At 41.5% G+C, this 14,764-nt stretch overlaps 1 protein-coding gene across 1 annotated transcript in view; it reads left to right on the top strand.

Annotated features, from left to right (window-relative positions):
* Window positions 1–14,764, top strand: part of LOC309548058 (plasma membrane calcium-transporting ATPase 4-like) — a gene marked incomplete at both ends in the record, with an annotated part of 1,291,629 nt that overhangs the window by 1,027,499 nt on the left and 249,366 nt on the right. The window contains one exon of the mRNA XM_082248025.1: window positions 12,745–12,852. Coding sequence (XP_082104151.1) covers window positions 12,745–12,852 — 108 coding nt within the window. The remainder of the gene's footprint in view (window positions 1–12,744; window positions 12,853–14,764) is intronic.

Here is a 14,764-nt window from a genome sequence, read left to right as displayed (position 1 = left end):
AGTCCACCCATATAGGCGATTCTGCTGCTATTAGCCAATTATGCATCTGGGCCAGAATCGTGGCTCTGTAATATGTAGGTATGTCAGGAACAGATGCGCCACCGTATTGTTTTTTCCTAATCAAGATTGAAAGAGCGCAGCGAGGCCGCTTACCGCTCCAGATATAGGCTGCCATTTGCTTAGAGAATTTGGCTAGATGGGTGGCCGGAAAGGGGATGGGGAGCGCCCTAAACAAATACAGCAGTTGAGGTAGAATAAACATTTTGTACGAGGCTACTCTACCACTCCAGGACAGATGTGGGTGGCAAAGATGGGACAGGTCGTTAGCCGTGCTTTTATGTTTATAGTCCCCAAGTGCAAAACCTTACACTTCTCCACATTAAACTTCATTCGCCATGTCATTGCCCACTCTGTTATTTTGTCCATGTCATTCTGTAGGATATCTGCTTCATGCTGTGCAGTTATTTCCCTGCCCAATTTTGTGGCATCTGCAAAAACTGATATAGAACTACTGATCCCGTCCTCAATACTGTTTATGAATAAATTGAACAGGGTTGGTCCCAGGACTGAGCCTTGGGGAACCCCGCTTACCACCTCAGACCAGTCTGAGTATGCGCTGTTTATTATCACCCTTTATACATGCCCTTTTAGCCAGTTCCGTATCCAAGAGCAAACCCTGCGGTCGATACCTGCAGACCTTATTTTATAAATTAAGCGCTTGTGGGGAACTGTATCAAACGCCATAGCGAAATCCAGGTACACCACATCCACTGGTCTCTCCCTATCTAGCTCACAGCTCACCTCCTTGTAGAATGTTAAGAGATTGGTTTGACAAGAACGCCCATTTGTAAACCCGTGCTGATTACTGCTGATGATGATGTTGTCGTTAGCAAACTCTACGATATAGTCCCTTATCATCCCCTCCAGAAGTTTACATACTATCGATGTCAGACTGGCCTATAATTTCCCGGGACATGCCTCTGCCCTTTTTTGAATATTGGTATCACGTTAGCTTTCCTCCAATCCCCTGGTACAATTCCTGTCATAATACTGTCAGCAAAGATCAGGAACAGTGGTCTAGATATAATCTTACTAAGTTCTTTGAGTACTCTCGGATGTACGCCATCTGGGCCTGGTGATTTATTTGTGTTAATTTTATCCAGCCTTTCCCTGATTTCACCTTCTGTTAGCCATAGCGGCAAGTCCTGTGTATTACTACTTACCATATAGTCGTGGTCAGTGCTAACCATACAGTCATGGTCAGTGTTCCCCTCCTTTTCCTGTGTAAAGACTGAGGAGAAAAAAGGGTTCAGCACGGTTGCTTTTTCAGTGTCCTCTGTAACCATCCTCCCATCATCGTTAATTATGTTTGCAATATGCTCTGCCCTAGCTTTTTTGCTGTTGATATATTTAAAGAATTTCTTTGGATTCTTTTTACTGTCCTCCGCTATTTGTCTCTCAAAGTTGATTTTAGCCATTTTGATTTCGTATTTACTTTTCTTATTTTCTCCTTGTATTGTTTGAAAGCCGATACTCTGCCCTCTGATTTGTATTTCTTGAAGGCCATTTTTTGTCCCCTAATAAGTTTTTTAACATTATGGTTTCGCCTGCCAGGTTTGGCTTTGTCTCTTCTAAATTTATTTCCCATAGGAATGCACTGCAAGATGCATTTGTTTAATATGTTCCTAAAGCATTCCCATTTTTCCACCATGGTCAGTGTTGCCAGGGTTTGGTCCCAGTTTACCCTTTCCATCATTGAGCACAATTTGGGAAAGTTTGCCCTTCTGAAGTTTAGGGTTCTTATGTTCCCCACTTGCCTTGTTATATTGTTATTTACGCTAAATGTGATCATCCTGTGATCGCTAGAGCCCAGGTTGTCCTGGACTCCTACCTCCGAGATTAGGTCTGGGTCATTAGTGATCAATAGATCCAGGACTGCATTTTCTCTAGTAGGAGAATCCACCAACTGTGACATGTAGTTGTCCTGTAAGGTTTCCATGAATAGACGGGCCTTCTGTGAGTGTGTAGTCCCCTCTTCCTAGTCAATGTTGGGATAATTGAAGTACATGCGGTTTCAAATTTGTATGGAATTTGTAGCAGCTGGGCACGTTCCCGCACCCAGCAAGAGTAACTGTGAGGGGTTGTGGTGTTCAGGCACCACCAACAACCAAGGGCCAATTTTTCTGCACCTGTATGACAAATGCATGCGATTTCAAAATTCGGATGGAATTTTTAGCAACAGGGCCCATTTCTGCGGCCAGCAAAAGTAGCTGCGATGGGTTGCAGTGTTCAGGCACCACCAACAACCAGGGCCCAATTTTACTGCACCTGTATGACAAGTACATGCAATTTCTAATTTGTATGGAATTTTTAGCAGCTGGGCACCTTCCTGTGCCCAGCAAGAGTAACTGTGAGGGGTTGTGGTGTTCAGGCACCACCAACAACCAAGGGCCAATTTTTCTGCACCTGTATGACAAGTACATGCTATTTCAAAATTTGTATGGAATTTTTAGCAGCAGGGCCCATTCCTGCGCCCAGCAAGAGTAACTGAGAGGGGTTATGGTGTTCAGGCACCACCAACAACCAAGGCCTTTCTGCACCTGTATGACAAGTACATGTGATTTGAAATTTTTATGCATATCTGTAGATTACATTTTTTCCTTTAGAAATATCAGTATTGCTGCAGCAGGCTACATACATCGTACAGATGCGCTACTTTACAGGCACATTAAGGGGACCCTCAGGCACGATATTTGAAGGAATTTTTCATTTTTATAGTTTCACTTTAAGCCTCATTAAGATCAGTAAATCACTGCTCCTTTAAAAACTAGGTCAGTACCCAGACCCCCATACACTTTTTTTGGGCAATAACTTGCTTTTAAGCCTTTAAAATGAGGCTGTTAGATTTTTGAAGTTCGAGTCCCGTAGACTTCAATGGCATTCGTTTGTTCGAACAAACTTTCCCCCTCTTTGCGGTGTTCTGTTGCGAACCGAACAGGGGGGCTCATCACTATTCAGGATGTCCGTAACCATAGCCTTATATTGCAACTTATGCATTACTACTAAGGTGCCACCTTTGTCAGCTGGCTTAACGATTATAGCATCATTAGTTTTTTTTAATTCAGATAGCGCCAATTTTTGGGCAGAAGTTAAATTGGACATAGGTCTATGATTCCAATTTGTTTGGGAAATTTCTTTAGTTACCTGCTGAGTAAATGCCCCAATATTTGGATTGGTTTGCATTAATGGAAAGGCTCTGGATTTTGGCTTGTATAGTTGGGGAGGTGGGAAACATTTTGGTGCAGGGATGACTCCAAGGGGAGAGGAATCAGAGGTGTCCCCGCATTAAAAATCGGGCGGTGAATCCTCCGAAAAATTGCCCTACTCCCAGGGTTCCATAGGATTGTTCAGGGCTTTGAGGTCATTGCTTGCCAAATCTTTCCAAACTTCATGATAGGAAGATTGTGATCTAGAAACTTGATAATCTTTTTCATAGATGATTTCAATGTACATTATTAGTCTTGCGAATAAATGTACAGCTTTGAGTAATTTGAAACTATCTATGTTCTGGGTTGGACAGAAAGTTAAACCCATGCTTAATTCCTGAATTTGGTCTTCAGAAAGCTGATACAATGAGAGATTATTTATTTGAGGTTTGCTTTGCTCAAAAAAATGGGTGCTTTGCGTAAGTCCCCCGAAGTGGGGTGAGAACTGGAGGGACTTACCTTTTGGGAAATGACTGGTGTGGGTGCTGAAAAGGAAAAAAAAAAATCAGCAGCCTCATCTCCCAAAGGGACAGAGGCAAGTGACGAACATGCGGGGTGAGTATTAGAAGAGTGAGAAGAGTGTTGCATGCGACTAGAGTGCAGAGTGCGTTTAGGTGCCGATGTATGGGGTACCGATCCTTCATTTTTACGTTTTTGGGGACCTTGTATGTCTACTCCTGATTGGAGGTTTGTAACCTGTGAGGAAGAAACCGAGGATAATGAAGATCCATTGAAGTCATTGGGATCATTATTAGATATACCTGAATGAGAAACATTATAACTATTATTTTTTCATCTTTTATTTATTTCATGCCAAATTCGAATCATTAGCAATTTTGTCACGGTAGTATTTTTTGTCCTTAGTTTTAATTTCTGTGACAAATTATTCTAACTGTTTATTTAAAGCCTCTTCTCTTTTGATAAATGTTCCATCAGCAGTTAAACCATTATTTCCATTTTATAGTTTTTTAATTTCTGAGTCAAGAACATCTAGACCCTTTTGATATTGTTGACACAGGAGATCCATCACTTTAAAGGAACAAGCGTGAAGATTGTTTCAACTTTTTTAATGTTAGGAAAAAATTGTACTCGTAGTCCCCATGGGACAATTTTATCATCCATATATTTGTGAAAATGCCTTTTATTCCAAAATATCCAAGACTTCCTTTCCAAGAGCCTCTTTATTTCCCTGAAAGAAACAATCTAAGGTGATACCTCCAAATGATGCACCTTGGGATTGCTGGATATTTTCAGTCTATCAAAAGACGCCCCTTAAAACTGACCATGACAAAGAAATTGTTAATGAATACAATAACAGTGTATCAAAAACATGTGTTGAAATAACAGTGTATCAAAAACATGAAATACATTTAAATATTCATTATTTTAAAGTGGGTTTCAGAACACCCAGCCTAAATTTTCATTAAACGCTGTACACCCAGCCTGATTTTTCATTATACAGGGCATACTGTATATGCATTAACTGCAATGAGAATAATAATACTATAACTAGTGTAGAGTGCACTGTAAGAGAATGGCTAAGATATGATGCAATGTCCCCTGAGAGGTACCTCTTAACATAAAGTGGTTGTAAAGGCACAAGGTTTTTTACCTTCATGCATTCTCTGCATGAAGGTATAAAATGTTCTGTATGCAGCAGCTCCCCCAGCCCCTCTAAGACTTACCTTAGCCCCCTCTTGATCCAGCGATGTCGACAAGAGCCTTGCCGCTCCAGGGACTCACACTCCTGATTGGCTTTTGATTCTGCTGTCAATCACAGCCAGTAAGTCAATCAGGAGATGGAAGGGGCGGGGCGGTGCCGAGCCACGGCTCTGTGCGTGAATGGACACACAGAGCCGCGTCTCTGGAGCGCACCTGCTTGGGTGCCCTAAGAGCAAGCTGCTTGCTGTGGGGTCACCCGTCAGGAGGGAGGAGCCAGAAGCGCTGGTGGGGGACCTGAAAACAGAAGGATCTGGGCTGCTCTGTGCAAAACCGCTGCACAGAGCAGGTGAGTTTAACTTGTTTCTTACTTAAAAAAAAAAACTAAGACTTTAATATCGCTTAAAGAGGTTGTAAACCCTTTTTTTTTTCTTTTTCACCCTGAAAGACAAAAACATAATGAGCTAGTATGCATCGCATACTAGCTCATTATGAAATACTTAATTTAGAACGAGCCCCCGCCGTGCCGCCCGCTTAGCTGTATAACGGGCAACAGGTCCAGTCGCCTGTCTTCCAGGATCGCTGCATCCGGCCATCTGATTGGCCGGAGCCGCGGTGACGTCACTCCCGCGCACGCGCGCAGGAGCCGACGGTCACGGCACGGAGTTCTGAAGGAACGCCACCAGCGGCCGTTTCTTCAGAGCGAATACGCCAGTGATGTCACTGGATGCATCTAAGGTAAATATCTCCTAAACGGTGCATGTTTAGGAGATATTTACAGTACCTATAGGTAAGCCTTATCATAGGTACAAGTGTCAGAGGAGGGTTTACTTCCTCTTTAAGAAATAGGAAAAGGTCTCGGTGTAGCAGCTGTAAAGGAGCAATCTTTAGCCTGAACTCTTCAGCTGACTAGCGTTGAGTTGTACTGTTGATGCATGTGACGGTACTAACCGTCACTATGATTTTAAAAAATCAGATACTTGGTGGTTTGGATTGCTTCAAATGGGGCCTGTATTTACAAGTGATGCTAACGTGTATTGTACTGCAATGTCAGCAATGTCTTCATATAGAGATGTGAAGGTTTTAATCCTACACTGGGAGACTTATGCCTCGTACACACGCAACGATTATGGGCCTACCGATCGTCCGACTTTTGTCTAGAGTTGTGTTTTGTTGGTTGGAATGTGCCTAGCCTGCACACGAATTTTCTCGGCCAACAAAAATCTACTTCAGAAGTGATGTCATGTGCTGGTTTACTTTCCGTGTGTTTTTTCTTCTCTGAGCATGCCCAGTCTTGCTCATCAGATTTTTGTCTGCCGAAATCTGTACTGACTGACGGAAAATCGGCCGTTGTGGTGACGGCCAACAAAAATTGTATAGCCTGCACACCAGATTTTTTTCGGCCGAAAAGTCGGAGTCGGTTGTCTAAAGCATCATACTAACAAGCCGAAAATCGGCCGATCGGACGTTGGCCGAAAATTCCCGGCCAATAATCGATGCATGTGTACAAGGCATTAGACTGTTCTAGACTGCAAATGTTATCGGCTCAGCCACTTGTCATCCACACATTGTTAAATATGTTAATACTGTCTGTGTTTTGAGATGGAATGTGTATTGTGCTAAGTATTCCTGTTCCATTCTTACATGTTAATGACCTTGCATTGTTCTGGCCAGGTTGCTAGATATTTAGTTTAGGGTTATTTTGTGCGTGTTTACAAATCTATCTGCATATGCTAATGCAATCAGACTCACATTACCTGATAGTGTATATAATGTGTTTGTGTGAGTTTAATAAACAGTTCTCATTTTTGTGGGAGAAGGCTATACCAGCTCTATCTCCCTTCGGCTTGGATCGATCGCTAAATCCCTAGCTCTGGTAAGAACGGTTCCTGCTCTACTCTACAGCATCCCTCCCACTAGGGGGAAGAGAACATCTCTGGTGGCAAAACCCCTCTTTCTATGGGGGCGGCCGCTACAATGCACATGAAATTAGTTCCAGTCAAGCCTAGGGGCAGCAATAAGGCTACCAGATGGCTGGATGGTCAGCTCCTAAATGGCATTTTCTCTCTATCAGCAGATAGCAAATGTCCTTCTTCTGTAGGGTCTGGCAACGGCTGTAGTTCAGGCCCCTATTTTTTTTAGTGGTCAGTGTTCCCAAGGGGACTACGTGTCCCTTAATCCTTCTGAAGCCTTTCCTAATGCTACTTAGGTCCCTCTGCTCTTTACGAGAAGGGAGGGGCAGCGAGCAGTGGATCACACACAACATTGCTTTGAAGCTACACAGCCAGGAAGCTCAGGGTGAGAGGCATCTGCTACACACACAGCTCGCTGTTTTCACAGATCCCATCAGTGTGTGTGTGTGTGTGAGTGTGTGTGTGTGTGTGGGGGGGGGGGGTGAAGGGGGGGGGGATCACACAACCAGCAAGACAGCCGACTACACTGATCTGAAATGTTTTGTCTGAGGAGAGATTGACGCACCCCATCTTACTTTCCTTATGTGTTTGTTATACACTTTCAAGAGTTCTTGTTTTCTTGGTAGTATTATCTTCTTTAGAAATCTCTAGTTAAGGAAATCAACATGGGCAAGTGTACTTTGGTGAAATGAGACAGGTCATATTTGTTTGTTTTTTGCACTTTTGGGGCTACCAAGCAGAAGGGACAATCCCATTAGTAATATTTCTTCTCCCACTGTAAGATGTAGTGGAGCATTCTTCTCATCAATAGTATTTTTCGCAAAAGATTTTGGTATGGTATAATTTGGTGCTGTCAAAGTCCAAGTTAAGTTTCGTAAGTATTTTCTGCATGTGGCATCTTTTACATTATACTTGTGGAGCTTACATATGACATCACAAGGGCTGTCAGCATCTTACTTGGAGGTCTCTAAGGTTCTGTTAACTCTTTCTGTTTCCATTTATGCAGTACCTTAATTTTCAAGAATTCGGTTAAAAACATCAAGCAAACTCTCCAAGTTACCCATTAAAGACCTTTCTGAAGTCACTGAACCTAGGGACTTCATTCCTATGAAGTCCTTAGGTCCAGTGACTTCAGAAAGGCCTTTAACAGGTAACTTGGAGAGTTTGCGCATGTTTTCATAATCATCCAGTGGGTCAGAAGGGTTCAATTTGGAGATCTTGTTAGGTTGATTTCTCTTTAATAAGCTGCAAAGTTTGATGTACCTCTTCATGTTTGCTCTCCTAGGGCTTCTAGCCTGTTGCACAATAGCGCAGTTTCAATTTTTTAATTGTCTATTTCAAGTTTGAAGATACTGTAGTTAGCCTTTCTAGAGCTCACTTGATTGGGAGTGCTCTGAAGTATATTATTATACTCTCCCTAGTCTCTTGTTTTGGAGACAGCACAGCTTGAGCCTAGGGAGGTCAATACAACATGGGAGTTGCAGGCATTAGTCTCCTTTAAGAGCTCAGTGACGATTTCACTGCTGTGGGATGTCAGCAGCGGTCTTGTGTTGACAACAAAGAGGGACATCTTTTAGGGATTTTTTTTTTTTATTTAAAGGACTTGTCAAATGTTTAGGTGCCTTTTATTTGGGCTACAACAATTTTTTTTTTCAGTGAATGAGTTGGTGTAATATCTACCCCATACTCATTCGTGTGTGTGTGTGTGTGGGGTATCTTGGGGCCCTCTAAATATTACAGGGAAGTTCCGGATTTTGATAAGCCCCATGCCCGCAGACCCCCACAACCACTGGACAAGATTTGTGGGGAAGAGGCCATTGGCACCCACCATGTTTAAGGGAGAAGTGCATATTCCCCCCTCCCCTTTTCCTGGCCATCCAGTCTGCATGCTTGAATTTGGAGTCTAATTTTGAATTTTTGAGGTACCTTTTTTTTTTGCGTGTAGTCCACCTTAAAATTAGTACCAAACCTGAAGGGTCTGGTTTGCATTTTAGAGGGGGGGGGGCTATGCAATTTTCTTCATTCTTAATGTAGCATGTGGTACAGAAAAAAATTACATTTATAAAGAAAGAAAAAAATTAATCTGTTTAAATGGTTGACAAATGACATCCATTGTGAGATAGGAGATAGTTAACAAAGAAAGCTGGTCTCTGCCCAAGGGACTTTGAGTCTTGTTATACAAGACAAGAAGAAGGAAAGATATAAAATATACAGAAAGATTTTTTGATCCAGACCAGCAATATAACATATATTTTAAAACATAGTCATATACATTTGCCAGCTATGCAGGCACATAAATGAACAACATAAGAACAATCAGAATTGGAAGCCTTCCGTGAATATTGATAATCTTTGCTTTTTTTTTTCTCTATGTGTTTCACGAGATCAAAGCTCGCGTCCTCAGGAGATTCCCCACAGGAGTTGTGGAGGGGGGGGGGGGATCAGTTGCTTGACTCCCTGCCTCATTGACACCAGTAGGAGGTAAATAGAGGGTCTAAGGGGATCCTGCAACTAAAAACTATGTCAATCTAAAGGCCAAGAGAGGGTGAAAGGAAGGGGAAAAAGGGGGAAGGAGGGAACAACCCAAAGAAATCACCAGAGTGTTCCCAATCATATACAAAATGAATAAGAGTGATGGACCAAAGTATACTGGGATAATGCAATTCCGTATATAACGTATAACCCTTATAGACACATAATAGTGAACAGACCAGTGAATATGATAATAAACAAAGGACCAAGTCACGTGATCAGCAATAAAGCAGTATAGCCAGGAACACCAAGTGATATATGAGTGACGCAAAGTGAATGAAAAATATTGTTGAGGACCTGGATACATTGGTCCATAGGTGAAATAATAGGGGTCAGCCAGATCCAGGAATCAGGTGAAAAGTGCATGCAAAACCAAATACTTAAAAAGTAAGTGAAAACAAGACCAGCTCAACAGAGGAGAAGAAACTTGTGTCACAGACATCCACATAAAATACTGCAGTGATCAAAGTAAAGAATAATACTTGCCTAGTTTCCCCCTATGATGGAAGCAACAAGATCACCGGGATAATAACAGCCAAAGATAAAAACACTGGGCTAAATAGCCCCAGCACTGATAGGATTCCTTCCCTCCAGTACAACAGTGGCGGGAACAGACATTGGGCTCATGCTGGATAAGGAAGGCAAAGGGAAATGCCGTCCAAGTCATATGGCCGAAGGAAGGCTGTGACTGCGTGGGAAGGCGCACAGCCTGACAAGTAATCAAACTGCGCCCGCCCTGGTAGTTTCCCAAAGTCTCCGCGCATGTGCGGGACAACACAAGTGACGTGGGATGCGATGCCGATGCCAGATCCAACTAAAAACCCCCCCGATATCACCGCGCATGTGCGAAATGGTGCCCATGACAGAGATCTCGCCACACACTCTGAATAGGTGCCCATGGCAACCCGCAGGTCACAGGAAACCAGGCAAATGCACGTCCGTCATGCTCAGTCTGTCTACAGGAGACAGAATGGGGTACTAAGCCTGCCCAGCCCCAGGAGCATAGCAAAAGGGGACGTAAAACCAGATGAACAAAGGGGGTCACTCCAAGGGACACAGGGTGAAAAAAGGGGAATAAAAAAACATGGCACAGGTACATTGGGAGATCACATAGCTGACAACAGTCCCGTTTTTCCCCGCGACAGTCCCGGTTTTCAGGCACATGTCCCGGTCTGTCCGCGTCCTGGGAAAAATCACAGGAAATTGGCTTGGTGATAGCTGAAGAGAAAATATAGCCGCGCCGCAGGATCTCCCTCCAGCTAGCAGGCCATTTCCTTGTGGAGAGGGGAGGGGCCCCTGATCGGAGCAGCTAATCGGCTTCTCTCTTCAGTGCACAAGCAAACAATTCACTTGTACACTGAAGCAATTAGCTTCCCGGGTCGGAGGCCCCTCCCCTCTCCACTGTACACATGGAAGACCCCTGCTAGCCAGAGGGAGATCCCATGTGGGCACCACAGAGCTTCCGATTGCCCCCTCAATTCTGAACTGACACGTGCAGGGGGAGATGCGATGCTGCAGGCACCACAGTTGCAGGTCAGTGGCCATCATGGGTGCTCTGATACTAAGACCACATAAGTAAAGTCTCTGGACTGTAAGAAACAAGATCAGCTACTTTGTACAGAGTTTAGTCATCCCTATGGCAATGTACCAAGCAATTACTGCACTTTGGATAATCTGACTAATGCTGGCTTTTATAAACAGGAAAGAGATAAATACTTGAAATTAATTTTGTACTATATTTATAATTAATTTACAATTAATTTAGTATAAAATGTAATTTTTATTTGTTTTAATTGTAATGGGACGCTTTTAAAACTGATGCACATTTATTTTATGGTCATATTTACTCTAAATATTGCTGGATAGTTCTATAGACCACAAGAGGAAAAAAGATGAGAAAAAGTTCCTAGCATAATATTTTAAAATTATTCTCACATACCTAAAAACCTAACTATAAAAATTCCAGGCATTGGCATGTATAACATGCCAATGCCTGGAATTTTTATAGTTAGGTTTTGCCAACATTTGAAAAACATTTCCAAGGACACTTTGCAGCACAGCTATCAATTACTTACTTGAAAATGTACCACACCCACTTCCCTGAAGCTCCGCCCACTCACTTAATAATCTCCGCTTACTTATCATCAATTTACTTGCAAAAGTTTTTTATTTTGTAAGACATATGTAGATTAATAACATACAATCTCAGGAAATATTGCATAAGAAAGGTATACAATGTGTCATACTTATCATCAATTTATAGGGTCTACTGATGCATTGTGAATACAGGAGATCGGCCACTCAGTATGGTGCCATTCAGGGAATGCTTTGCATTTTATGAATGAATGCAAAGCGTTCTCTGATTGGGCAGGTGGAGATCATGACGCCCCTACCCCGCCTCTCTACCTTGGCCAATCAGAGATTGGCATTCATTCAGAAGAAGCAAAGCATTCTTTGAATGGCACCCGTGCCAAGCAGCCAACTTCCTACATTCACAAAGCAGGAGAGCAACCGCTTGTCCCAGGACCGGAAAGCCAGTGCAGATCTATTTTGCTGATTTCCAGCTTCCAGCGGCATTTGGCAGGTATGGTGTAGGCATCATTTTATTGGTCCAAGCTCAACCAAAGTAACTATGCATCCACCGTAACCAACCATGCCGAGGTGGAAACGTAGATACCTTCCAATAGTTGCAATAGATGCAAAGTATCTGGCAAATATGATGAAACAGTCAGAACAAAGGAACGTAAAATGTAGTCAATATAACTACCGTTTTCATTATCTGAAACAATGTTTTGTTTCTGCCTTCCTAATTTGTTTGCTATTTCTAGATTCTCTTCTGTGATTCTCCTGATCAGCACAGATTATACATTTTAATGGAAGGCTTCCAATTCTAATTGTTCTTTTGTTGTTCATTTATGTAGCTGCATAACTGGCAACTGTATTTGACTATGTTTTTAAATGTATGTTATATTGCTGGTCTGGATTAATAAATCTTACTGTATATTTTATATCTTTTTTTCTTCTTGTCTTGTGTTGGGATGTATCTCATCAAAGTCCCTTGGGCAGAGATCTCTTTTTGTGTTTATTCGCTGTGAGATCATTGGGCTTTTTTTTTTTTTTTTTTAAATGCTGTAGTTCAACACTCGTTATTTTAAAAACACGTTCAATTTTTGTGTCAGTTGTTCACAATTTTTACAGTTGCTACTGTCTTGCTGGTAAAATATTTCTTGTTCAATTAGCTTCCTTTTGCTCTACAGCCTGTATTTGTATAACAGTGTGTAACCTTTGAATATAATCAAATATTTAGAATATTCTGTTTATTGTTATCTTTTTTTCTTCTTTTACGTTGACCCATTTTCTTTTTGCACTTCTAGATAGTGATTGTGGAATTTGGAGGAAAACCATTCAGTTGTTCTGGCCTTACTCTGTCCCAGTGGTTCTGGTGCATCTTCATTGGAATTGGTGAATTATTATGGGGTCAGGTTGGTTTATTTTCTGTGCATATATTGTCCCTTTAGATAATTCCAGTTTATACCATGTTGCTTTCACTGAATTCAAAATACATAAAGAAATTCCACTTTGCATTATTTCTTTTAATACGTGAATGAAATTGTAAGTGCTTCAGATATGGACCACATAAGCTTATTTGATTTTGCCCTAAAGTCATTCATTCCATTCTTTCCAAAGTTATAGAAGTCCCATTTTGCATAAACCTATCTGATCTGTTGTCTTTGCTTGAGAAATTACAGAATAATCGGTACCTCCAATATAGTCTCAGTATGAAGGCCAGGAAACCAGCTTGATAAAAGTCCTAATATATTATTTGAAAAATATATACAAAAGTATATTCCTCGCGCCAATGGAACTACAAGGGTAATTAATATGGATTTAACATATTAAAATTTTAAAACTCTTAGCCTAAAACCAATATACTTTGCAGCTGCTGTATAAATAAAGGATATTGAATATATTAGGTCTTATAGAAGACCAAATACAGCGTTTGCTAAAATCAGTGGATGCCAGTGTCTGTGTCGCTCTCTGTATAGTAAGTGCAATACCAGTGTAAAAAATGTTTCAACAAATAAGCATCAAAAAAACATCAAAAGAGACTGCATCTATTAAATGATTGTGCAAATTAGTGCATGGTGGATAAGCATATAAGTATAAAAACAGATCCAAATGTGAGTAAAGAAATATAAAATCACTAAAAGGTATATATATGCATAAATAGCCAAAGAATAGTCCAAAAATATATAAAGTGACTTCAGTTCTCAGAATTAGCGGTGATGTCCTTGGTAACAAATAAATATTCACATTCAAAAGTGCAAGTGTTCTGGCGTGATTTGCCGTGACATCAAATTCCTTGTGAGTAGGTGAAATGGATCACTTACCAGATTAGGTGGGCTCTATATGCCGTATGGCACTAGCACCGTTCTCACTTGAAACGCCCCCTTGGCTCAATAGATTTCCCCTTTATATGATCCTCCAAACTGCTAAAAGTTCCTCTAAGCTCCTCTGGTGGTCTAGCGGTGCGGGCTGCTCGTCCTCCTCACAGAGAAACTCTGAGGACGTCACCGGAAGTGACGAAACGCGTCAGTTTGGACCGCACAGCGTCATTACGTCACGTTGAGGTGGAGCGCAAGCCGGAAGTGAGCCCGTCGCTCTGTGAGGAGGATGAGCAGCCCGCACTGCTAGACCACCAGTGATGTTTTAAAGCTTTTAATTTTGATTTTACCCGATTCAATGGGAAATAAAGGCCTTTCTTAGCCATACTGCACTATTTGGAGCCTTTTTATCTCCTTTATATACCACCACTGATTGAACACCCCGGAGCTTAGAGGAACTTTTAGTAGTTCGGAGGATCATATAAAGGGGAAATCTATTGAGCCCAGGGGGCATTTCAAGCGAGAACGGTTCTAGTGCCATACAGCATATAGAGCCCACCTAATCTGGTAAGTGATCCATTTTACCTACTCACAAGGAATTTGATGTCATGGCAAATCACGCCAGAACACTTGCACTTTTGAATTTGAAGATTTATTTGTTACCAAGGACATCACCACTAATTGTGAGCACTGAAGTCACTTTATATATTTTTGGACTATTCTTTGGCTATTTATGCATATATATACCTTTTAGTGATTTTATATTTCTTTACTCACATTTGGATCTGTTTTTATACGTATATGCTTATCCACCATGCACTAATTTGCACAATCATTTAATAGATGGAGTCTCTTTTGATGTTTTTTTGATGCTTATTTGTTGAAACATTTTTTACACTTGTATTGCACTTACTATACAGAGAGCGACACAAACACTGGCATCCATTGATTTTAGCAAGTGCTGTATTTGGTCTTCTATAAGACCTTATATAATCTAATATATTTTTAC

Source organism: Pelophylax lessonae, assembly GCF_965119305.1.
Source record: "Pelophylax lessonae genome assembly, chromosome: 2".
NCBI classification, from domain to species: domain Eukaryota; kingdom Metazoa; phylum Chordata; class Amphibia; order Anura; family Ranidae; genus Pelophylax; species Pelophylax lessonae.
Note: the sequence above shows the minus strand (reverse complement) of the source record. Positions and strands in the feature narration are given on the sequence as shown.